The sequence below is a fragment of the Zalophus californianus genome, chromosome 7 (genome assembly GCF_009762305.2).
Source record: "Zalophus californianus isolate mZalCal1 chromosome 7, mZalCal1.pri.v2, whole genome shotgun sequence".
Lineage (NCBI taxonomy): Eukaryota > Metazoa > Chordata > Mammalia > Carnivora > Otariidae > Zalophus > Zalophus californianus.
Window position 1 is genome coordinate 78,790,750 of NC_045601.1, and position 25,890 is coordinate 78,816,639.

At 36.4% G+C, this 25,890-nt stretch overlaps 1 protein-coding gene across 3 annotated transcripts; it reads right to left on the reverse strand.

The window, feature by feature from the left end:
* Nucleotides 1-7,340: 7,340 nt before the first annotated feature.
* Nucleotides 7,341-25,490, reverse strand: IRAK1BP1 (interleukin 1 receptor associated kinase 1 binding protein 1). 3 transcript variants are annotated; one of them, XM_027603003.2, is made up of 5 exons: nucleotides 25,129-25,490; nucleotides 17,029-17,094; nucleotides 11,080-11,133; nucleotides 7,989-8,119; nucleotides 7,341-7,885 (listed from the first exon to the last, which is right to left on the reverse strand). In XM_027603003.2, exons 1-5 carry the CDS (start codon nucleotides 25,441-25,443, stop codon nucleotides 7,615-7,617), a joined length of 837 nt encoding a protein of 278 aa, XP_027458804.2. In that variant the 5' UTR covers nucleotides 25,444-25,490; the 3' UTR covers nucleotides 7,341-7,614. The 3 variants fall into 3 exon arrangements, with proteins under 3 accessions (XP_027458804.2, XP_027458805.2, XP_027458806.2); XM_027603004.2 differs by lacking the exon at nucleotides 11,080-11,133 and having other exon boundaries at nucleotides 25,129-25,488; XM_027603005.2 differs by lacking the exons at nucleotides 11,080-11,133; nucleotides 17,029-17,094.
* Between the last annotated feature and the right edge of the window lie 400 nt (nucleotides 25,491-25,890).

Sequence of the window (25,890 nt, forward strand, 5' to 3'; positions counted from 1 at the left end):
CCTTTTAAACATGTATAAAATGAGAAAAAGATCCTTTATGGAAAAAGGAAATTGGCTGTAAGGAAAAATAAATTATTGTAGAAATGCAGGAAAATATCATATAGCCAGATTATACTTTTTTGATTGAAAGATTATATTCTTGTTATAAAATAATCTACAGTTCTGACGCCTTATTTCACAAAAGAAAATTTACTGATATGGAATGTGTGTGTATGTACTTTAATACTCTTGTTTCATGAGAGAGATCTATTTTCTCTTACTTTTGGACAGATTAACTCGTGGTTGGATAAAAGACTGTCTCTCTCCCCAATGATAGCTAGACATTATGTAGCAAGCAGCATCATTTGCTGTATATTAATATGCATAATGCCATTTGTTAGTTTAAGCATTTTGTTTTTAATGCTTTCTGATTTTTGGAATGGTTTTAGACAGTCATACCGGAGAATGAAAGATAATGCATAAAAGATGAAAGATGATGCATATAAAACACTGGTTATTAAAGACAAGGTAGGATATATTTATGTGATATAAATCTGCTTTCAAATTTCAAATCCTTTGGGTCCTAATCTGATTCCTGGCTTTCACATACCCTTTCCAAAATATATTTTGAATTAAGATATTGTGTACAAAATAGAGGAATTTAGGAAAGGTCTTTTCTGATCATCTGGAAGATTTACCATGTTTCTTGTAGTCTACTTAAAACTTATTAAATCCATGTTATTCCTACATAAATATTTTAAAGACTAGGGAGCTAAAAGTAAGAATAATTACTTCCTATTTAAAAAAGAGGAGGCAGGGGTGTCTGGGTGGTGCAGTGAGTTAAGTGTCCAACTCTTGGTTTAGGCTCAGTGGTGATCTCAGGGTAGTGAGATCAAGCCCCGAGCTGGGCTCACGCTCAGCATGGAGTCTGCTTAAGATTCTCTTCCTCTGGCCCTCCTGCTTGTGCTCTTTCTCTCTAAAATAAATATATCTTTAAAAAAATAAAAAAGAGGAGGGAGATTCATTTTCTTTAAACTATAGTGTTAGTAGTAATGGAGATATGGCAGAGGAATAATCCCTTTTATTTTGATGATTTATATATCTACATATCTAGCTTTATACACACACATAAATGTTAATATTTTTCAGATAATAATGGAAATCCATTAATTTAAAAGCATTAAGACCACTTGAGAATGAAAAGTGGTCTAAAAATAAATATTTACAAAGGGATATCATTGACCACAGGCATCTAGTAAACAATAGTTTAATGAGTACTACAAACGTAAGATTATCCAAAGTCCATTTCAAACCTTGAAAGTAAGAATAACTTATTTTTGACATTTTTGTGCTGATTTGACGCTGATTTTTCTATGCATAAGAATGAGAAAAAGTGTAAGAAATAATTAGGTAACTTGATATTTATTCCAACATTTGTCCCAGATTATTTTAGGCTTGGCTGGAAAGGGGGATAGATTTTGGAAAGAGTATGAAAAAAGAAATATGCTGTAGTAACATAATATACCTTATTTTCCGTCACTATTAAGACTTGATAAACAGTTTAAAACACATAATCCACTTTTTTCCAAATCAGTCATGAAAACCTCTTCATCCATGATAATTCATCCGAGTTCTCAGTGGCAAAAGCTAAGACGTTTGGCCTTATTTGTGATGTGGCTGACTCAATTAAGGGCACTTATGTGTAAATTTTGGCTGTTTATCCTGACTTTCTAGGACTAGACAGGGAACATAATGGGAAATAGTAGTTTGTAATGTGAGACAGGGAGGAAGGGGAGAGAAGGGTATTCAGAATTCTAAACAAAATTTTGGTGATTTCTCTTTTTTATTAATTTCAAGCATTTTGATTTTAGCTTTTGCCCCTTTTTCATAAATGATGTTGCAAGTGTAGCATTACAGCTACACTACATTCTATATTCCTGATCATGATTTTTAAAATTCTTTAGATTTACCTGTTTCCAGTCTTCATATTTAGGTATAGGTGCATTGCATTTATCTACAAGTGTTCAAAAAGCTTGGATAATAGTTCTGATAAGTAGTAGAAAGTACAACCTCCATTTTTACCTCTGGAAGTGATATTAATCCTGTCACGCCTTGCATTATTCTCTCAACTCCCATGTTCCCTTTCTGAACACTTTAGTTCACACATAGAAAAGTGGTAGTTGGGTGGGATGTGTGGATACTGCTGGGATTTCTACTATTCCTGCCTTCAGGGCTACTGTGGTGGGGTAAATGGCAGGAATCTATACAAATCTCAGAGCTGTGGGTATTCTCAGAATTATTCAGTGGTGTGGTTGTTGCAGCGTTATGTTTCCGGAGTTATTCCCAAATAAGATGAAAAATCATTAGTTAATATTGGCTAATGAAGTGTCTAAACATTTACATAAAACATTTTTAAAGATTTTATTTATTTGACAGAGAGAGAGCACAAGCAGGGGGAGCAGAAGGCAGTGGGAGAGGGAGAAGCAGGCTCCTCGCTGAGCAGAGAGCCTGACGTGGGGCTCGATCCCAGGACCCTGGGATCATGACCTGAGCCAAAGGCAGACGCTTAACTGACTGAAGCCACCCAGGTGCCCCCTACATAAAACATTTCTAATGTGTTGAATTTAATATTAGCTAATTCTCTATTATTCAAATGAAGTACTAAACAACTGAATATTTTAAATGAATGTAGTGTTTAAGAGTAGTAACATTTTGGAATACTGTGAAATTTCATTCCTACAGAATGAAACCAATATAGTCATTCCTCAGATATATGATGGCCTCTGTGGTTTGCAAATACATTTTTTAAAGGTTTCTGCTGCATATTCATATTGGTTTCTTTGCAGAAACACATCATTTTATAACCCCTGCCTCTTTATCATTTTAGAAATAGGTACAATGACAATGAAAAAGAAATCTATGCTTACTTTACAGGGTTCTGAGCTAGTGAAACATTTGGTATGTTAAAAATAATTTTGTATTTTATTTGGTTGACATTCAACAGTGAGTTAATTATACCTTACCCCTACTCCAATATAGAATATAATAACTTAGATATATGATTCATTTAGCATAAACTAAGAAAAATTTTCTTTTGATGTTATTTACTTACTTGGGCTAGAGTTTATATATTTGAATCACTGTACTAATTCTTTTTAAATGGAATTACAATAAATATGACTGATTCAATAAAAGGTAAAAGCATATAACTTTTTGAGTTATAAATGCATTATTGCTATCAGGTACAAATATGATTTTCTAAAATAGCTTTGAAAGTAAAATTAATGCTAATGGAAACAAATTCAATTTAAGCATCTGTTTATTAAAAGTTCTAAGTTAACTTATTAGATGCAGTTTTATAGTGGTTGCAGTCAGAATTTCAAAAGCAACTTTCCCTGAGCAGTGTGTTATGTCCTATTGGTGAGGAACGTATGGTACAAGTGATAAATGACTCAGTTGTTCTAGGCAGTGAAGGGCAGAGATACACACTTAGAACTGATCTGAAAGCTTAAAATGAATATAGGTTCTGAAATAATTTAAGAGACTAGTTTAGACAACAAAATTTTTTTTTGTTGCATAGCCACAGACTTATTTTCTGAGAAAGCAAAGCTTTGGAGAAATAAAAGTATACCCCTTTAGCAATAAAATGTGCAAACGTTTTGAACATGTTTAGGATCAGTGCTTTATATTTTCCTTCCCTACTTCTGTGTGTACCAACATTCAAGTACTCTGCTATCCCTCTGATAGGGAATAAAATGAAATATCTGACAGCCAGCTTTTCCTCTTCTTAGCCTTTTATTAGCCAGAGATACTGGGAAAAGAAATATTTTAAGATATAGCCCTGCTCTTGAAAAGTTCATAGTCTTGTGTAGAGACAGATGAAACATAATTAGTATGTAATTAATGTGATCAGTGTAAACCTGATGTATGTATGAACTATTGGAACTATTAATCTGTTTTTAACTCTTTGCCCAAAATTGTTTGTAGAAGGGAAACAGAGGCTAAATGACAGAATCTTTTTATTTTAAAAAACACACACACACACATACCCCACCCCCATCAGATGGTAAGTAACATGGTATTTGGAGAATTTTTTTTTTTAATTTAGGGGTCACTAACTTGTTTTAGGATCATTTAGATTAGCACTTTCTCCTGCCACCTGGGCTTTTCATCCCTTGGTGTGGAAACCAAGATAGCGTGGAAACTGTTTTGAGGTGGGATTCGTGATCATCCACAAGGAAGGTGGCTAACGGGGGTAATTGTTGGTTGGGATGTTGAAGCCAGAGCTCCAGAAGAGTTGCTGAAACAGAAATATCCTCCTGATAAACAGGTTATAAAAGGGTATTATTCTTTAGTAAAACAGCACAAATCATTCCTCTTGAAAAATATCTATTACCTTATCCTGAGAACACTGTTTGACTTGGATTGGTCACTGTGAATTCTAGTCTTTTAAACAAAACTGAACACGTTAAAGGAATTTAGGCCACATTAGATTATAAGTAGAAGCTGTCTGGCTGTAAATACAATATGCATAAAAAATAGTAAATGTTATTTTAGTTAAACTATATAGTGGGTTTTTTTTGGGAATGAGTGGTAAAGCATTTGCCTCCCATATAATTTTGTAATGTAGATAATATATTAACTCCCATATTTGACCTCATAATTCATGTTTTATATTTTTAGGCCAGTGAGAAGAATTCTTCACTATCAAATTCTCATCGTCAGATGGAATTAGGATATCCTCGACCTACATTCCTGAGGACACATAACAATTATGGGATAAAGAAGTACAGCATCTTAAGTTACAAACTATTTTACCAAGTCTTATTTATTTACATTAAACTAAAATTAACTGTCAAGTAAGAACGCTGATACTTAAAAATAAGGTAAATTGCTACTATAAAAAAATGTAATCTTTACCATGTAACTGAATAATAGAATCCTAAATTTTATCAGTAATATTAAGAAAATTTATTTACTTAATAGTACTTCCTTTTACAGAGGTGCTTGGAGTATAGCGGGTCTGTTTCAGATATCCTAATGGGATTTTTTTTTTCTTTCAGAAAACAGCAATTATAATTTGCTGCTTTCTGAAAAGAGTTTTTAAAAAGGTTCAGAAGGAAGAAATTTTGTCAGGGTTAGTTTTGGGATAGGTTTATTCTAGCAGGCTTTGTGGCACAGGTCCCCTGAGTCATTGTGAGACTCCAGTATATGCCATGTGTCAGAAATTAAACTGCCACCAATTGACAACTAAACTTGATACCCTTAGTCCTGAGCATTTCAGGATGTCATACATAAACCAGTCCAATCTTTGAAGGATTTTTTTTCTCTTAGCCATTCTACAGAATTGCAGGACTGCCTAATTTACAGGCTTTTTTTTTTTTTTTTAAAGCACCATCTTTAAAAATTCCTGTAAATTCAAAAAGTGTTTGGTAACTGAAAATTTTTTAGGTATTTCATGCTAAGCTGAAAACGTTACCAAATATGATGAAACCAAATATAATGAAGCTACAGCTAAGAAAAATCTACCCACATAATTAAATTTTTATTGAGTATAAATAATTTTTTTCTTGATCTTCAGCCCCAATATACTCTTCTATCCAACTGGATAAATAAAAGCTAAAATATAATTTACTTAGCTTTTTTTTGAAATAAAAACATATCCTAAACTGGTTTTGTGATAATGTTTTTAATATAAGTATTTAAAAATCCATCTTAACGGAATACTTGGAAGAGCCAACTTTTAGTTTAGTGGGGCTGACAGTAATCAAAGAATGCAGTTGCTATAATGGCTACTGTTTATTGACTGACAGCTGTGGCGTGGCAGGCATTATTCTTGTGGTCTTGTATTTATCAACTTTAATCCTTATAGTAACACTGCAAGGTAGGTATTTAGCCTCATTTTATTGGTAAGGAAAGAGAAGCTTAAAGAGATCAAAGTGCCTTGCTTGCTAAGTTTACACATCTGGTAAATTTGCTCAGCAGATATCTGAGAGCGTACTCTTTGTTGGCCCTGACACTCTGCTGGGTCTGACACTGCAGCTGTGAACAAGATAAGATCTTCATTCTAAAGGAGCTTACATTTTAGTCGTAAAGTCCGGATTTGAACACAGGGTGTCTAATCCTAAAATTTTCTTCTTAGCTTTCACATTCTCTCCTGCCAACGACACTAGAGGAGATGGATAAAACTGTTTCAGTGCCACTTAACAAAGTGGGTGGAGATGTCAGCTATATACTGGAGTGTGCTGTAGAAAAGTAATATTGGTATAGGAGTATGGAGACAGGTCAGAGGAAAAACTCTAGGACCCATAGCTCTGTGGTGGGGAATGGGAAGCCTATGCTACGTACCAGTCTTGGTTTATGGTCACCTGCAGATAATGTGCAAGGCAACAACAATGCCATGTCCTTGCTGCTACATCTCAAATAGCCTTAAGGATCAGTATTATCTCACTGTAAAACCCTGCACTGTCCAACATAGTAGCCATTAACCACTTTCAAGTACTTAAATGTGGCTAGTACAATCAAGGAACTGAATTTTAAATTTTTAGAAATCTTAATTTGAAAATTGCTACCTGATGCAGAGTTACTAGCTCTTTTAAGCATGTTTGGAACAACTTGCATGTATGAATCTAGTTTTTCAACTACATTTTAGGAAATAAATACAGATCAAGTATTTCTGATAAAAATTTAGCATCTGAATTAAGATTTGTTATGATATAAAATGTATAGATTTTGAAAACTTATCCCTTATTTTTAAAATATTGATCACATGCTGAAATGATACTATTTTGGACACATTAGATTAAATACAATATTATTAAATTTAGTTTCAACGGCTTTATTTTTTGTTTTATTTTTATATGTATCTTCCAGGTAATTTTAAATTACATACGTGGCTTGCATTTATTTGTATTGGACAGTGCTGGTATAATCAAAGGAGCCTGGTGAAGAATATCTGGTCCCTATATTTTATTTCTGGCATCAAAATATTTTCCTAGTATATCTCACTACCCTTTTATCAAAAGTTATGTATTACTCGTCATTCTTTCTATTAATGTTAAGAATCATGCTAATAAGACTGCCAATATTTATTCCTGTAATAGAAATATAAAAATTTTACACATCACTTATATTGTCAGTGTGTAATTGTGCACATATAACATTTATTTTCAGAGTATTTCCCATAGTAAGTTTTTATTTATTTTTTTTAAAAGATTTTATTTATTTGACAGAGACACAGCAAGAGAGGGAACACAATCAAGGGGAGTGGCAGAGGGAGGGGGAGAAGCAGGCTTCCCGCTGAGCAGGGAGCCTGATGCGGGGCTAGAGCCCGATGCGGGGCTAGAGCCCGATGCGGGGCTCGACCCCAGGACCCTGAGACCATGACCTGAGCTGAAGGCAGATGCTTAATGACTGAGCTACCCAGGCACCTCCCCCTCCACCCCCCGCCACATAGTAAGTTTTTAAAAATAGAAAGTAAACTTAGGTATTTGTGGGACTATATTCAAGGACTGACAGATTTTGGGGAGAAATACTTTACTTTATATAATATGCAATATATATTTCCAGGACAAAAGCAAACATAAAAAGTATAAAAATAAAATGACACAAACACAATATATTTTAGTTGGAATTTTAGAGGTTTTTTCTTTTCTTCTCTTTCCCCTTTACTTCAAAAGTTATAAATACTTTTGAAGCAGCATATATTGTTGCACTTTTGATTTTTTGTTGTACAGTTAATGAACTTGAGAGTCTGGATGACTGGAGATCATCTATCTGGCCTTCCCATTCTTTTGTTTCTTCTTCTTTGATTAATAAAGGTTTTCCTAGAGTTTGGCCAACAAGGTTACAGACTTCTTGAGCTTTGCGCCATGCGTTCTCAACAGCAACAAGACAGGCTTTTCGTCTTAGGAATTAAATGCAGAGATTATTAATATGACATTCAATGAACTCTAACACTGAATAATTTTAATTAATTGGTAATTTAGCTAAAGATGTACTTAACTTACCGAAGATTCTCAACAGAACCTGGAGTATGATAGAACTGGGGTTGGCTGATGACAACAGAGCTATCTAACTTTTCAATAAGAAAGTTACAAATATTTTGCATTTTTCCAAATTCAGTAAATGTAATGCAGACCTGTAAATGAAATGACACTTGAAATTATTTTCATGGCTGATGCATTCTTTCAAAATTTTCTCTAAATGTGAGTAAAAAAAGTAAAGCCAGATAACAATGAGGTCATTTTATAATATGTGACTGATAAGCCTACTTGATCCTTACAACTAAATTATTTTATTACATTTTATTAAAATTTTTAAAGTAGTGTCTCTACTTAACTTTTGAACATGTGAAATACAGTTATAATAACTAATGATCTTGTCTGCTAATTCTAACATCTATACTGGTTCTGGGTGGGTTTGATTTTTTTCCTTATTGTGAACTTTATTTCTATGCTATTTTGAATGCCAGGTAATCTTTGTAAATTAACTTTATGGGAAGCATTGGATATTCTTGTATTTCTATAAACATTCTTTATTTTTCTAGAACTCAGCTAACTAACTTGGAAACTGATCTCTTTAGGTTTGCTTTTAAGATTTGTTAGGTGGAGTGCTCGCTTCGGCAGCACATATACTAAAATTGGAAAGATTTGTTAGGTGGAATTAGAGTAATGTTCGATCTGGCGTTATTTCCCCCTAATGAGGCAGGACACTTCTGTATATTCCACCTCATGCCCTATGAATCAAGATTTCTAGTCTGGCTGGTGCTGTACCCCAGCCCTGTATGAACGCCAAACACTGTTCCCTCTAATTTTGGGGGGTGATTCTTTTTCTAGCCTCAGGTCATTTCTGTACATATATGTGCTGGGTATTCTGCTGAATACTTGAGGGGGTCAGCGGGGGGTGTCCCCTCTGTAGTTCTCTTAAGACCTCTCTTTGTGTAGCCCTCTACTCTCCTACAAACTCTGTCTTGTTTGGCCTCTCAATTCCATTTCCTCAATACAAGGAGTTTGCCAAGCTCTGTGTGGGTTCCCTTCCCTGTGAAGCTGCCTGGACACTCTTAAGACAGTGATCTAGGACACGGTAGGACTTTTTTTTTTTTTAGATTTTATTTATTTATTTGAGAGAGAGAGAGAGAGAACAAGTGGGGGAAGGGGCAGAGAGAGAGGGAGAAGCAGGCTCCCCACTGAGCAGGGAGCCCAATGCTGCATGCTGCACGGGGCTCAATCCCAGGATCTTGGGATCATGACCTGAGCCAAAGGCAGGTGCTTAACCGATTGAGCCACCCAGGTGCACCAACATGATAGGACTTCTTTTTTCTTGGGGATCACTGTGTTTCACTTCCTTATGTCCACTCTTTTGAAAAGCACTGTTTCATATACTTTGTCCATTTTTTGGTTTCAGGTGGGAAGGTAAATCTGGTCCATGTTATTCTATCTTAGCCAAAAGAAGAAGTCTTTTTTTTTTTTTTTTTAAGATTTTATTTATTTATTTGACAGATAGAGACACAGTGAGAGAGGGAACACAAGCAGGGGGAGTGGGAGAGGGAGAAGCAGGCTTCCCACTGAGCGGGGAGCCCCATGTGGGACTCGATCCCAGGACTCTGGGATCATGACCTGAGCTAAAGGCAGATGCTTAACGACTGAGCCACCCAGGCGCCCAGAAGTCTTGTGTTTTGAAGAGAAGTCTTATAGTGGTTTTTTTTCGTTTGTTTCCTTTTTTTTTTTTTTAAATACCATATGGTATTAGTCAAAATATCAATCTATTAGTCAAAAATCAATCTCCCCAGACTTACCCAGGTTGCTAGTTTTTAACCTCTGGATAGTTTAAAAATTTGCATTTCCTTCCTGGTTGAAAATCAAAGTTCCAAAATGCCTGTAGGCTGCCTTTAATAATAAATACAGGGGGCACGTGGGTGGCTCAGTTGCTTGAGCATCTGACTCTTTTCAGCTCAGGTAATGATCTCAGGGTTGTGAGACTGAGCCCCTTGTTGGGCTCTGTGCTCGGCAGGGAGTCTGCTTGAAGATTCTCTCCCTGTGTTCCTTCCCCCACTTGTGCTCTCTGTTTCTGACTCTCAAATAAATAATCTTTAAAAAAGAATGAAAAATACAGGGATGCCTAGGTGGCCCAGTTGGTTAAGCATGCGACTCGTTTCAGCTTACATCATGATATCAGGGTCGTGAGATTAAGATTCTCTCTCTCTCCCTCTGCCCCTCCCCACTGCCTGTGTGCTCACTCTCTCTAAAAAAAAAAAAAAAAAGACAATTTCATACTTTTGTATAGTTATGCATTTGCATAGTCTATAAAACAAATCCTCTGTCTTTTGTTGCTATATTTAATCTATAACAGTGTCACAGAGGCACTGTACATACATTTCATTATATCTTATGAAATATGGCAAGATTTACAGTGTAAATTTACATTTACAGTTATGAAATATGGCAAGATTTACTGTGGAAGTTGGAAGGTAACTAAATTTGAGAGTTCAAATTTTGTTAATCTGCATGCAGATTAAAGTGATTGAGCATAACAGGTTTCAAGTATCAAAAAACAATTCTTTTCTCTTTTTTAATTTATTTTTATTTTTTTAAAGATTTTATTTATTCATGACAGACAGAGAGAGAGAGAGAGAGAAAGAGAGAGGGAGGCAGAGGGAGGAGCAGGCTCCCCAAGGGGCAGGGAGCCCGATGCGGGACTCAATCCCAGGACTCTGGGATCATGACCTAAGCCGAAGGCAGACGCTTAACCATCTGAGCCGCCCAGGTGCCCCAACAAAATCAATTCTTTGCTATATAAGTGCCCTTGAATTCAATTTTATTTCTTTAAAGATTTATTTATTTATTTTAGAGAGAGAGAGAGTGAATGAGTGTGGGGAGGGGCAGGAGTGGGAGACAGAAACTTTAGCAGACTCCTTGCTGAGCTCTAAGCCTGATGCAGGGCTTGATCTCAAGAACCTGAGATAATGACCTGAGCAGAAACCAAGAGTCAGACACTTAACTGACTGTGCCACACCGAGGCCCCAAAATAAATTTTATTTTAAAAAACTATTCCAATTTTTACTCTGATAGTTTAAAACAAAAATAATGTTTATAAATATACCTGCTTTGCTATGAAACATGCTGAATCTTTTGTATGCATCCTTGGTATTCTTTGCTATTAAAAAAAGAAGTATATGGAAGGAAGGACAGTGAAAATTTCTAAGCAGTTTGCAGAAAAGATACTAGTTCTTATCTTCTTCAATTCTCCACCACCCCTAATTATCTGAGGCAAATCTAGTTCCACAGAATCAGGTTTAACATGTGGTACTTACTTGCTCTATTTCTATAAATAACAGGAAAAGCTATCTGTTGAGATCAGCTCCAGAGCTGCTCAAACAAGATTTTCTCTGCCCTGCATCCCTCATCACTACCATGACTTAAAAAGTTAGCAGATGAGCTTTTAGAAGTACATCTACATTGGTAAACAGACTATCAGCTCTTTGTCTTTGTCCCAAACCATGGACAAACTATAGTTTAGGAATGTGTGGGTTAAATTAACAAGAAGTGAATTTGGTAGAAAAAACCTGTACTCTGCTTTTTCTAACAGTTTAAGAACTGTTTTAAGCCTTCCAATGTCCTGAACTTCTTTTAAATTCAGCAATGTGGTATATAATCAATACATAGCTAGGTAGAAATATAAGTTAATGAGGCAGAGTCACTTTACTAAAGAATAGAGATGTTGCATCACAATATTTAAAAAGGTATAGAGGATAAAAACTTTCAATCTATCTCGTACGCTGAAGATAAAAAATTTAAGATAAATTCATATATCTATTCAGAATCCTCATTATATGTTTCATCACAGTAAAATAATGTGATTACAAATGTATACACACGTATAGATTTTACTTTCTTGTACTAGCTATATTAAATTACAAAACAGATTGATACATAAATGCTTCCCATCTCTTTGGTCAAGAAGAATCATTAGTTTAGAAATTTTAGTACTAAAAAAGAAACTGAACTCCAAAATAGGTGAGTTTTTTCTTTTTCCTTTTTTTTAAGTAAACTCTACCCCTAACATGGAGCTCTAATTCATGACCCCAAGATCAATCGTCACATGTTATGCTGACTGAGCCAGCCAGATACCCCCCAAATAGGTGCGATTTTAAGTGCTTTTAATGAATTTGTCTCCTATTGGATAAATCAAATCTCAGTTATTAAAAATTTCTGCAAATGAGACTTCTGAATTATTGCTAATCTCAATTACCACAAAGAAATAGGCCAAAAGCCTCTTTGAAAATACTTATAGTTCTAATTTCCCCAAAAGGCAAGTGGCTAACACTGAACAAACTACATGTAGTAGGCTAGATACCTTTCAATTCTAAGCAAGATTCTAGAACAGATTATTTTAAAAATTAGTCTGTAAGAAATTAGAAAAGAAAGAAAAAAAGGTTTCTATGAGAAGGAAAGAATAGGGTCTTTTGATTCATTTTGTTTCATTGCCATAGGCCTCAAGCAGTTTGTATGTTTTGTTTTCTTTTTCGTATTGCCACAATCTAGTCTCTTCTTCCCTCTTTAAATCTCCCCCGGCTTTCTTGGTCCTGTCTCTGAAGAAAAGAATATGTCTTTCTCATTTTAATGGTCCTCCAAGAAGGCATCCAGGAATAACAAAATAAGAACACAGGAATTCAAGACTAAAATCTTACCAGGTTCTCTAAGTACTGAGTTTCTTGATGGGATATTAAGTAGAAAACTCATCTTACTTTTAACTTTGCCTTTATTCTTGGGAGTGAAGGTCACCAACTCGATGCTTTTCATCTAAAGTCTTATCTTCTAAACAACTGCCAAATTATTTCTATCCAAAGGCCAATCTACTGAGCATGTAGATTTGGGATTATTAAGAACAAGTCATGATGTACTAACTTGACTTCCTAGCTGGCAAGTTACCAGAGAAATACTATAGCTATAAAGGATTTATATTTTGCTTATTTAGACAAGTCTTAGGATATACTGACATATAATCTTCATGGCAACACTGTTGGTTAGTGTCATAGTTGATAAATGCTACTTAATATTTTTATTAATTATACAGATGGGTACACAGATGATCAGATCAGCAGGTGACAGAAAGCTGGCAGGATGGACTATAAACCCTGCTTGATAAAATCAAAATCCAAAAAGATCCTAAAAGGCTAGAAATACAAGTCAAATCCAGTGGATAAAATTTTACAGAGATAAATTTAAACTCTTATACTTCATTTTGAAATAGCAATAACAAAGTATAAAATAGGAGAAATATTTAAAAGCAGCTTATGAGAAAGACAGTTAAATTAATTGTAATTACTAATTATGACTGTGAGCTCAAAAGAAGGTAACAATGTGATACGAGTGTTAGAAGTTCAGTCTTAAACATTCCAGGATAAAGGAGATAATCATCTTTCTCTAGTAGGACCGGCTAAATCACAATTAGGACACTGTAGCTATAGGTGCTCTAGATGGAAATTGGTAAACTCAGTAAGGAGTTTGTCTTACTATAAGAAAGAAACTGGGGATTCTTATCCCTGGAGAAGAAAAAAAGGAGCATCAACATGATACTGAACTTCAAGTATCTACCTGAAGGAACAAGTTGTTCTTCTTGGAGAGGTACATAATGGATGAATATTAGTAAGTCAATACTGTCTTAATGTTACAAAATTTTGTATTGATTAGATGTCTGAAAATGGAATAAGCTTTTTTATATTCATGCACATACATAATTTCTAACCTTCAATATTAACTTTAAAATAAAGAGAAGGAGCAGGGTAGGTGGGAGTTTAGATAAAGAATCTCTAAAGAGCCTTTCAGGATGAAAATTTTAGTTATTATGTAATATTCTACCATCTATCTTACTTTTTTTTTTTCTAAAGATTTTATTTTGTTTTGACAGAGAGAGACACAGTGAAAGAGGGAACACAAGCAGGGGGAGTGGGGAGAGGGAGAAGCAGGCTTTCTGCTGAGCAGGGAGCCCGATGCAGGGCTCGATCCCAGGACCCTGGGATCATGACCTGAGCCGAAGGCAGACGCTTAATGACTGAGCCACCCAGGCGCCCCTGATCTTACTTTATATATTTAACTGTCCATGAGAATATTGGTATATGTTAGACATTATTTTGTACCTTGTGACCCCTGGTCTCCACTGACTGCTTATGCTGACCTAAGAGCAATCATGTATCAGATTGCAGGATAGAAGAATTCTGGCTATCAGGGAACCTTATACAAAATATAATCAGATTCTCTGAAGAAATTGAGTATAAGACATTAAGAAGTAAGTATAGCAGAAGGAAGAGGAGCAGTGTTTAGCCAAATCCTCATTTAGTCATGTTCTTACAGCAAAACAAGCAGCTCTAATAACATTTTCTGTAACTGCACAGTGAGTCCCTAAAACAACTCAGTCTGAAAAACATGCCAGTTTTCCATCAAGCCTGTGTATCTGCTGGGACCATTCTTTTTCCTCCTTACTTCCTGGTGTTACCCTCACAATAAACCCCATTAACTTAAGATAACCTGAGCCAATGTACATTCACTACAGCCTGAAGTCCTGATAGGTAGTAACTACTGGAGGAGTTCCAGAATAACTCCCGGCTTTGATCTCCATAATATGGAATCTTACTACTCTGTTCTTCATCCTGTTGTGGGTTTTTTTTTTTTTTTTTTTTTTTGGACATCCAATCTCTATTGTGAATATCACCCAAAGAGCTCCAAATTGGAAAACCTATTTTAAGAAAACAATTGATATGAGACAATGGTATCATAGTGTATATCATAAAAATCATTAAAAATATTAAAACTTTTTACATCTGATAAGTTTCATAACTCCCTTTTTTAAAAATTGAAGTGTAGTTGGCACACAATGTTACATTAGTTTCAGGTGTACAACACAGTGATTCAACAAATCTATACTTTTTTTTTTTTTAAGATTTTAAGTAATCACTACACCCAACATGGGGATCCAACTTAACAAACCCAAGATGGAGAGTCACATGCTCTATCAACCAAGCCAGCCAGGTGCCCCAACAAGTCTATACTTTGTGCTATGCTCACCAGAAGTGTGGCTACCATCTGTCACCGTACAACACTATTACAATATTATTGACTGTATTCCCTATGCTGTACCTTTCATTTCTGTGACATACTCGTTCCATAACTGGAAGCCTGTACCTCCCACTCCCCTGCACCCATTTTGCCCATTCCCCCAGGGCCCCGTCATCCTGTTTTGAAAGATACTTTTCAATCCCAACTACTATAAAATAAATTTTGCCATGTGGGTCCCTAAAATTATCATGAGCAATTTTAAAATTCCTTGAGATAGTTCAATTAATTGATAATTTTAAGTGGAGAAATCACAAAACTATTAAATTAAGTACTGGAGCAACAATGTTTATAGAAATTACTATCTCAAAGAGGTAAGAAGCCAGGATTCTAATTTCCATTCTAATTCTTATAATAGTCTTTGAGAAGTCTGAGCCCAAGTTATCTGAGATTAAAGTCACATCTTTAATATTAGAAAAATAATGTATTATCTGCCTGAAGGTAGGACTAGATGATTTCTTGAGATATTTCCCACCTCTAAAGATAAAGATTATCTGGGGCACCTGGGTGGCTCAGATGGTTCAGCATCTGCCTTCGGCTCAGGTCATGATCCCAGGGTCCTGGGATTGAGCCCCATGTCTGGCTCCTGGCTCGGCGGGGAGCCTGCTTCTCCCTCTCCCTCTGCCTCTCCCCTGCTCATGCTCTCTCTCTCTCTCTCTATCTCTCTGTCTCAAATGAATAAATAAAATCTTTAAAAAAATAAAGATTATCTGACTAGATAAGTAAGAGTCCACTCTAACTCTGTTCTTGTTTGCTTTCTGTGATAAGGAGGCAGTATGGACCTAGCACGTATCCCAAGATGTTTGGAAGCTTGAAACAAAGAACAGTCCTATAACCTAACCACAATTATAACATACTCTGATTTCATAAAATCCTGATTATAAAATCTTTAAAGATAAGTAAAAAGTATAGGCAGTTGTAGGAACTAAATGTTATCATTGAGTGTACAAAAAATATTTTCTTTTTAATTTGGGCAAAGCAGGAGCAGGGGGAAGAGGTAGAGGGGGAGGGATAAGCAGAGCCCTGAGATCATGACCTGAGCTGAAGTCAGACAGACACTTAACCAACTGAGCCACCTAGGCGCCCCTTAAAGATTTTATTTTTAAGTAATCTCTACACCCAACGTGGGGCTTGAACTCACAACCCCAAGATCAAGAGTTGAAAGCTCTACCGATTAAGCCAGCCAGGTGCCCCAAGTGGTTTTTATTTTTAAAGATTTATTTATTCCTTTGAGAGAGAGAGAGTATGCATGCACATGTGGGGAGGGGGGCAGAGGGAGAGAGAGAATCTTAGACTCCCTAGTGACCCTAAGTTCATGACCTGAGCCAAAATCAAGAGTGAGATGCTTAACCAACTGAGCCACATGAGCACCCACAAGAGGTTTTTATATTTAAATAAAATTTAACTTACCACAACACAGTAAAATTGCATTACAAAAGAAAAGAATGTTGAGAAGTGTTTCAATCCATATGTTAGGACTTTATTAATTTGCTTTTTATCTGAGAAATTTCTCTCCTACAGTGTTTCCTGCTCACAAAGTGATAACTTTAGTAAAATTTTATTAGGTGGCAATTAACTGCTACTTCCTCCTTACTATTTTTATTCTATTTCAAAATGTTTTCTCTCAAATAAATCTCATTAAAATTTATTTTAAAAGCTCACACAGGGGCACCTGGCTGGCTCAGTGGGAAGAGTATGTGACTCTTGATCTTGAGGTTGTGAGTTCGAGCCCCATGTTGGGTGTAGACATTACTAAAAAAAATAAAGAAGTAAACAAAAAACCCCACAGATACTAACACCAAAAATGATTTTGAGAAAAAATCATTTTTATCAATACCATGAGAAGCATTTCTCCTGTACATTTCAAGAATAAAAATAAATGCAAATTATCCCCACAAAGTCATGCTGTTTCCAATTATTTATTATGATAAGTACATACCTCTGCTTCCATATGATAAGCATTTTCCACTCTTCTAAAATCCTTTGTCACAGTTACATTTTCTGCCTGAAGCAGAAAGTACAAGAGTATGATTACTAAAAGGTTTGCCTACTAAATGCAATGACCCTAAAACATAAAGTAGAAACCTGAACTTACTAAAATCAGAATGACAGAGTATGTAGAAAGAAGTGGTTTGCCTGATGTTTAAAACTTTCTTAAAAGTAACGTAAAATAAATTTAAAGTCTACAAATATTTGCTGAAAATTTCATAACTGTCACTCCATTTGTAGTAATTTTTATATTAGTTTGTACAAAAAGTATGAACTTAGGTATACATATGAGGAATTATTTGTACATAAAGCATTTTGAATGTTACAGGAGTGTCTGCTGATCATGCTAAATAAACCTAAATGTGTTTCACCATAGATATATTCTTGGTAATGTTTGGCCGGTGGGCTCCTACACAAAATATGAGATTTTCTGCTTATCTATAAGGTAATGGCTCCTAAGCAGAAGGCAATTTTTTTCCCCAGGGAAATTTGTTAATGTCTGGAGACATATTCGATTGTTAAAATGGGCTAGGGGAGTACACTACCATAATGCAGTAAGTAGACAGTGTGAATAAATGCTCCTGTTTGCCAGGAACTGAGGAGGTTCCTAAGACATGAGACTATCAGCTGCAAAACTGGGACAGTCCCAGGTAAATCAGGACAAGTTGGTTACCCGATGGGTAGGGCCAGGAATATAGCTAAATATTCTACAATGTATAGGACAGCTTCCCATAACAAAGAATTATCTAGTCCAGGATGTTAAAAATAGTGCTGAGATTGGGAAATCCTGACATATTGGGTACAAACTAAAAAAATACTAAAATATTCTGGCCTAGTCCATTAAGTTTTCCCAAGTAAGCTCCTGGGAAGCTATTTTATATCCAAATTTTATAAAGGGCAGATTTTAAAGCACAAAATGGTCAGTATAAGAATAACTACTTAAGTCTATGACGGCAGCAAGGTAACATTCTTAATAGGTATAAAAAACCATGTTATGGCAGGAGTAAACTTAAAAAGGATAAACATGAAGAAAACCATAAAACTTTATATAAAAAAGTGCTTGAATAAATTGACCCGGATACAATACTGTAAAATCAGCAGTTCTCCTGAAATTAATATATAAACAATGCAAAATATGAACAGAAGTTTTATTTGGACTGTAGAATTTTATACTGTCTGGATTTTCTGATCGTATCCCCATGGTGTCATTTAACATGTCCCTTGCAGACAGGAAATCTTTTTAGTAGAAAAGTAATGAGGGGAGAGGTTGCCCTACAAATGTTTTAAAAAGATATAATAATTTAAATAATGTGGTACTAATGTAGGAACATAACCAGGATGAAAAGAACTAGTATTCTGAAACTGATCCAAGAATGTCTGAAGATTGCAAATATAATACCAGTAACATTTCAAACCAGAAGGCACAAGAAGCAATATGGAATCCTCATGTCATACATTCTGCCCCTACTTTCTCTAAGTAGCAACTATGTGGCTCAAGGTAAATCCTAATAGGTCTAAACCATTTAGGATTATCACACCTAACTTGCTAGAAGATTAGGTTAAAAATGGGGAGAAATCCAAATCTAAGCTAATTAGTATATGCCATTTCTCTGGCCACAAAGACAAATTAAGTTGTCCATTTACAGTGAACTATAGGAATATTTTTTATGTGGTTGCAGGAAATATGAACTATTGTCTTTCTTATTATGGTACAGTATGTGGTGTAAGGCTTGGGAATGTTGCAGCCATTTTGGTATCATGCAGGAAGCTGCAGGAAAGCCAGGAGAACTGCATCAAATATACAGCCTTGGGGCGCCAGGGTGGCTCAGTCATTAAGCCTTTGCCTTCGGCTCAGGTTATGATCCCAGAGTCCTGGGATCGAGCCCCATGTCAGGTTCCCTGCTCCACGGGAAGCCTGCTTCTCCCTCTCCCACTCCCCCTGCTTGTGTTCCCTCTCTCGCTGTGTCTCTGTCTGTCAAATAAATAAATAAAATTAAAAAAAAAATAGAGCCTTGACCATTGCATACCTGAAGCGCATATTACCCATTTAAGGTTATGTAAAGCAATACTTTTATTTTTTAAAATTTATTTAAAAATTTTTTAATACATTTTACTTTTAAAGGCAATTCGAATTAGATTCTTGCACAAGCAGTAAGGGATAAGACTTCAGTACATGATTTCAGTATAGCAACTTACCACTTAGGAGAAAATAAAACCCTTTTCCTTAAACCAAAATAAATTCCAACGCAGCAAATATTTAATGTAGTATAATGGGTCCCTAAAGGTTCCAGGAAATATTAGTTAATGGTTATATAACCTTAAGCTTCCAAAGGACCCAATAAGTGTTACACCAAAGGCAAGAAACATACAGAAAAGATTAATGAATTTGACTGAAGAAAACATAAAAATTTTGAATGTTCAATACTGTAAAAAGTTATAGGGCAAATATGAAATTGGGAAAATTTTTGCAATACATGAAAGAATTATTGATAATCTTAATTTTAACATTCCCTTAAATTAATCTTGAAAAAGAAGGACAAAGCTAGAGGTATCATAATCCCAGATATCAAGATATACTACAAAGCAGCAGTAATCAGAACAGTAAATATTGGCACAAAAATAGACACATAGATCAATGGAATGGAAGAGACAGCTCAGAAGTAATCCCACACTTACATGGCCTATAACAATCTACAACAAAGGATGCAAAAATATACAATGGGAAAAAGGCAGTCTCTTCAACAAATGGTGCTGGGAAAACTGGACAGCTACATGCAAAAGAATGAAACTGGACCACTTTCTCACACCATAAATAAAAATAAACTCAAAATGGATTAAAGACCTAAATGTGGGATGTGAAACCATAAAATTCCTAGAAGAAAACATAGGCAATAATTTCTTTGGCATTAGCCATAGAAACATTTGTCTAGATATGTCTCCTCTGGCAAGGGAAACAAAAGCAAAATTAAACTATTGGGACTACACCAAAATCAAAAGCTTTTACACAGGGAAGGAAACCATCAACAAAACAAAAAGGCAATCTACTGAATGGGAGAAGATAATCTGCAAATGATATATCCCATAAGGGGTTAATATCCAAAACATAAAGAATTTATACAACTCAGCACCACAAAAACAATCTAACTAAAAAAATGGGCAGAGGACCTGAATAGACATTCTTCCAAAGAAGGCATACCGATGGCCAACAGACACATGAAAAGATGCTCAACATCACTCATCTCAGGGAAATGCAAATTAAAACCATAATGAGATATCACCTTATATCTGTCAGAATGGCTAAAAAACACAAGAAATAACAAATGTTGGTGAGGATGTGGAGAAAAGGAACCCTTGTACATGACTGGTGGGAATGTAGACTGGTGCAGCCACTGTGGAAAACAGTATGGAGGTTCCTCAAAAAGTTAAAAATAGAATTACCATATGATCAGTAATTCCACTACTGGATATTTACCCAAAGAAGAGAAAAACACAAATTCAAAAAGATATCTGCATCCCTATGTTTACTGCAGCATTATTTATAATAGCCACGATATGGAAGCAACCTAAGTGTCCATATTTAGGTGAATGGATAAAGAAGATGTGAGACAGATATTCAGACACACACACACACACACACACACACACACACACACACACACACTGGACTATTACTCAGCCATAAAAAAAGAAAGAAATCTTGCCATTTGCAACAATATGGATATTTCTAGAGCATATAATGTTAAGATAAGTTAGCCAGAAAAACGACAAATACCACATGATTATACTCATATGCAGAATTTAAAAACCAAAGCAAATGAACAAACAAAAGAGACAAAAACGACTCTTAACTACAGAGAACAAACCAGTGGATGCCAGAGGGAAGTGCGGAGTAGAATACAGATAGAGCAGTAAAATGGAGTAAGAGTACAATTATCTTGACGAGCACTGAGAAATATACAGAATTGTTGAATCATTATACTACACAGCTGAAACTAATTTTTTAAAAGTTCCCATAAATTAATAAAGAAAAGACAATAGAAAAAATGGACAAAGTATTACGAATTGGCAATTTACATGAAAAAAAGCTTAACCTCAATGTAAAAAAGAGTAAAACATAGGAAATGACAGTAACATTTTTTGACTACTGAACTGGCAAAGTTAAAAAAGAAAATAATACCCACTATGTCAAGGATATATTTATAGTGAAGATGTAAACTTTTCATCCTAGACTGTAATTTTTTATAAGCCTTAAAAGTATGTATAAGCCAGGAATTAATGTCCAAAAAACATAATTAAAAACATGTATAAATATCTAGCAACAAGGATATTCATTTTGTCACCATTTTTAATAATGAAAAACTGAAGCCAACTCATATGATGCATTCAATCTATTCCTACTACTCCCTGTCTTAATTTGAATGCACCCAGAAATGGACTCTGAGACAAGGATGTGAGTACAAGCACTTAATTTTTAAGATGATTCCAAGAAATACTATAGGGGAGTGGGAAGTGAAAGGAAAGGAAGGCAAGCCATTAAAGTATGCATTGTAAAGCAGTCACCACTGCGGGCAACTGGAACTTATTCCTGCAGAGAAACTCTGGGAACCAGGGCAGAATACATGCCTCAGTTATCCTGCCCAAGCGGTAAAGTCTCTTTCCACTCACTCCCCTCAGTTGTTAGTTGAAGGCTGCTAGAGCTTGAGAAGGATTGTTAACTCCCTGGCACTACTGGCTGGCCCACTTGGAGGTGGAGCCAGGAAAAACTGCATCAGGGAAAAACTGGCAAGGAATTCACAAGTGTTGGCAGATGGAAGTTGGGCCTGTATGCACACAAATGTGAAGTGCCAAGGGATACAAGTGTGGGGTACCAATAGCATCTGCTACATCCCCTACTTAAAACTCAATCACCCACTGCCAAGACAATAAAGCAGCAACATACTACAGTGGGTAAGAGCAAGAGCTTTGAGGTCAAAATTCTTGACTGGAGTCTAAACTCTGCCACTTCCTAGCTGTGTGACCTTGGGCAACCTACCTGCCAATAATCACTCTGATCCTGAGAGTTCGCATCTCTAAACAGCAACTGAAATGTCAGTTTCATGTCAAATGAGACAACATTTGTAAAAGGTCTAGCAATTAAGCACGTTTTTTTTTTTTTAGTCACCAATAATATCCAAACTCCTCAATATAGCAAACAAGGCCTTCCTCCATGTTCTGTCTACAGCTTTCTTCTTCAGTCTTATCTTGATTCTTCTCCATTTCCCCCAGGTACTCCTGTGTCCTAGCCAAAATGAACTGTATATAGTGCTCTGAACACACATACTTGCTGCATTCTAGTGTGGAACTGGAATGCTTTCCTTTCAGTCACTGTTCAAGATCTGACACAAAGAGTCACTCACTTCCATTATGAAATCTTTCTGGAATTTCTCAAGTAAAATGAACACTATCTCCTTTCTTATTCTACTGTATTGCCTCATGTACATATTTTCTTCACAACACCTACTATATATTAGTCTATTCCTATCATAAGACTCCTTCAGCACAGTGCCTAAGTTTTACTCATTCTCTATTTTTGGTGCCCAGCAACATGCACCTATTACACATTTATTGAAAAAAAAATACAATTATGAGTAGGCAAATATTGAAGCTTACAGCCTAGGGAGGGAACATATAAACCAGAAAGCAAAATAATTACATATCACATTAAATGCTATTTTAAAATGAACAGTGATAGGAAATGCTAAAAAATGTTTGATGGTTGAATAAGTAAATGATGCTTAGAACTTAAAACATTTTTCTATGAAAACAACACTAAAAATGAGGGTATGCCTTCACATGTGAAACTATATATGATCATAAAATAACCTACAGTTGATCTATCATGTAGTTGAATAGTTTATTTAGTGTTTCATTTTTTTCTTTTACTCATTCAAAAACCATTTTTTTTGAGTATATATTATATGATGTGTATAAAGTATAACTCATGAATGCAAAGCAAATGATAGAAAATGGTCTGAGCTCTGGAAAGGTTTAGAATACGAAAGAGACAACAACAAAGCAACAATTAAAATATAGAATGGTAAGTTTTTTTTTCTTGATGTAGTGTTCCATGATTCATTGTTTGCATATAACACCCAGTGCTCCATGCAGAATGTGCCCTCTTTAATACCCATCACCAGGCTGACCCATCCCCCCACCCCACTCCCCTCTAGAACCCTCAGTTTGTTTCCCAGAGTCCACAGTCTCTCATGGTTCGTCTCCCCCTCCAATTTCCCCCTCTTCATTTTTCCCTTTCTACTGTCTTCTTTTTTTTTTTTAAACATATAATGTATTATTTGTTTCAGAGGTACAGGTCTGTGATTCATCAGTAAGTTTTATTACAAGTGGGGAATGGAGTGTGGTATGGGAAAGATTAGTGTTATGTTAGAAAAGGAATGCCAAAGAGGTGAGCTTGGCTGGTTCTTAAAGGAAAAAATGGGAGTCAGCTAGTCAAGGAGGGGAGAGAGATGACAGAAAATGACAGAGAATTAGGCTCCACCTATTAAGCAAAGGAATCTGGAATATGAGACCTTTAAGTAGGGGAGGGATGTTTAAAAACCCAAAACTCCAAAGTCTAAAATGAATACTTTGTGAAAACCCATTATAATTCATCCTCAAAAGTAACATAAATGATTTTTTGAATTATCTACTGAACAGATAACGTACATGACTGTTTTCTCCAATTAGCAGAGATAATTGGGAGATTACTGACCTTCTATGTCTTGCGTTGAACATTGAACCCTAATGTAATTATTAAGTTAGATGTAGTAATTTATTGCTTTACATATTAGAAGTTACAGCCATGTGAGCTTGGTATACATTTTATGTAAATAACTTAAGAATTAGTTATATTATGTAAACAGGACTGCAGCACTAGCAACAGTTTTGAGGAAATTTTTTCTACGTATTAAACCATTTAATTCACATTGTTTATAATTAGCATTTGAATGCTTTTAAAATGCAAAGTCATTGAGACATCTTTTCCAAATGACTTTTTAAATAACTCTTATGTTTATAAATGCAGTACAAATATATTTTTTACTTAAAATAAAGACTTGCTTTTTGGGCCCGTGTCATGTCTAACAATAGGAAGCACTTTTATGAGCTTGGTGTTACCCTGGATAAATCACAACTCTGGCCTTTTGAGTCCTACTGTGTAAAATGAGGGAATTGAGATGGTTGACCCATTCTGTGGCTTCTAATTTTCTTTCATTCTAATAATCTGGAGCCAACTATGGTTGGAACAAATGTAGATTTTAGTTTCAGGAAGACAAGAGTTCAAATGCCATCCTGGCTGAAGTTTAGAACATTATTTAACCTCTTTAAATCTAAATGGGGATATTAAAACCTGCCTAACAGAGCTGTCGTTCAGATTAAATAAAGCTGGTTCATTTTTTTCTTCCTAGAAGTAGAGTTAAGATTTATTTAGTGTCTGTTTCATGGACATCTCTGGTAAGTAGAGGTATTTCATTTATGTGGCATCTACAATATACTGGCTTGTTTTGAAAGTTAAAACTCAAATAATTGCAGAAATTTTTTATGTCTGTATTAAACGATAATGGATGCAATTTTCCTCCTCACGTTACTGTTTGCGAAGAATACTGAAGAACCACTCCATGCGAAGCTTAACATGGTTGGGAGAGAGCAGGCCGAGGTTTCACTTGTTAATTGCATGGTGCAGAATCAAAACAAAGACCGATTTACATCTAATCTGTCAAGTCTAACAGTACATCATATCGAGGTTAAAAACAAAATTATTGCGGCAAATATCGCCAAATAAAAACCTACTCGATTTGCATTCTTGTACTTTGTAAGTCACTGCGGCCAATGATGACTTTGTTGGCTGAAGTTTCACTCCGCCAGGTTCTGGCGCTCTGTGATACCAATGAGACGACTGTGCCCCAGACACTCAAGACCCTCCCCACCTCCACCTGGCTCCAGGGACCGCTGGGGCCGGAACCTCCGCCTCCGGTTTTTGCGGTCCGGCCGGAGGCCCCCCCTACGAAGCTCTCACCTGCAGGCCCTGCTGCTGGAGGCTCTGCGTGATGTAGTCCAGGCGGCGGCAAACGCTCCTCTTGGCCTCAGCCGCCGCTTCCTTGGTGCTGCTCACTAACACCGCCACCTGCGCCCGGTCCGGGCTCGCGGACACGTCCGCGGTGCCGCTTACGTGCACCTCGCGGGTGGCAGTTTGGGTCTGTGCTGAGGAGACGGGGCGGTGGAGGCCGGGCAGCGACTCACCGCCCGAGACCACGTTGTTCTCCCGGCCCCGGTCAGCCCAGGGAACCAGTTCCACGAACACCCGCGACTGAGAGGCCTGTTGCAACGACATAGTGATGGTGGCTGTGTTTCCATAGCAACGCAGAGCCTACGGCGGCCGAAGGAGCCAAAGTGCTCCAGGGCTTTCTTGTGCGCGGCGCAAAGGATTCCGGGATGGGTTTGGAAGCCCCAGTTTCTTGAGGGTGCGAGCTGTGAGTAGGATTTTGCCGTACCTCCTTTACGAGGTGTTGGCTGGGCACGTCATTATAGTTTTTAGCGTGTTTACCTTACGGCTTTCAGAATCTTAGTGAGTTTTCTCTGCGGCCTCCCTTTTAGAGAGCTCCGCCTTCCCATGCCCACCGCCCGCGTCTGGCCCCCTGACTAACATACCTCCGAGGAAGCTCCAGAGAGGCCAGGCTGGGCAAAGTGGGATTGCTTTTATATTACTGTGAGGCCGGTCTGCGATTGTCCCCCGCCTTGTCTAATCTGACTTTACCCTTCCTCTTGGACACAGCTTTTT

Excerpts from the sequence above, each read along its gene's own strand:
- IRAK1BP1 (XM_027603003.2), bottom strand. The coding sequence starts at position 25,443 with ATGTCGTTGCAACAGGCCTCTCAGTCGCGGGTGTTCGTGGAACTGGTT. Across the intron at positions 17,095-25,128 it reads TCCAGCAGCAGGGCCTGCAG|GCAGAAAATGTAACTGTGAC; the intron begins GTGAGAGCTTCG and ends TTTCTGCTTCAG. Across the intron at positions 7,886-7,988 it reads GGTTCTGTTGAGAATCTTCG|ACGAAAAGCCTGTCTTGTTG; the intron begins GTAAGTTAAGTA and ends TTAATTCCTAAG.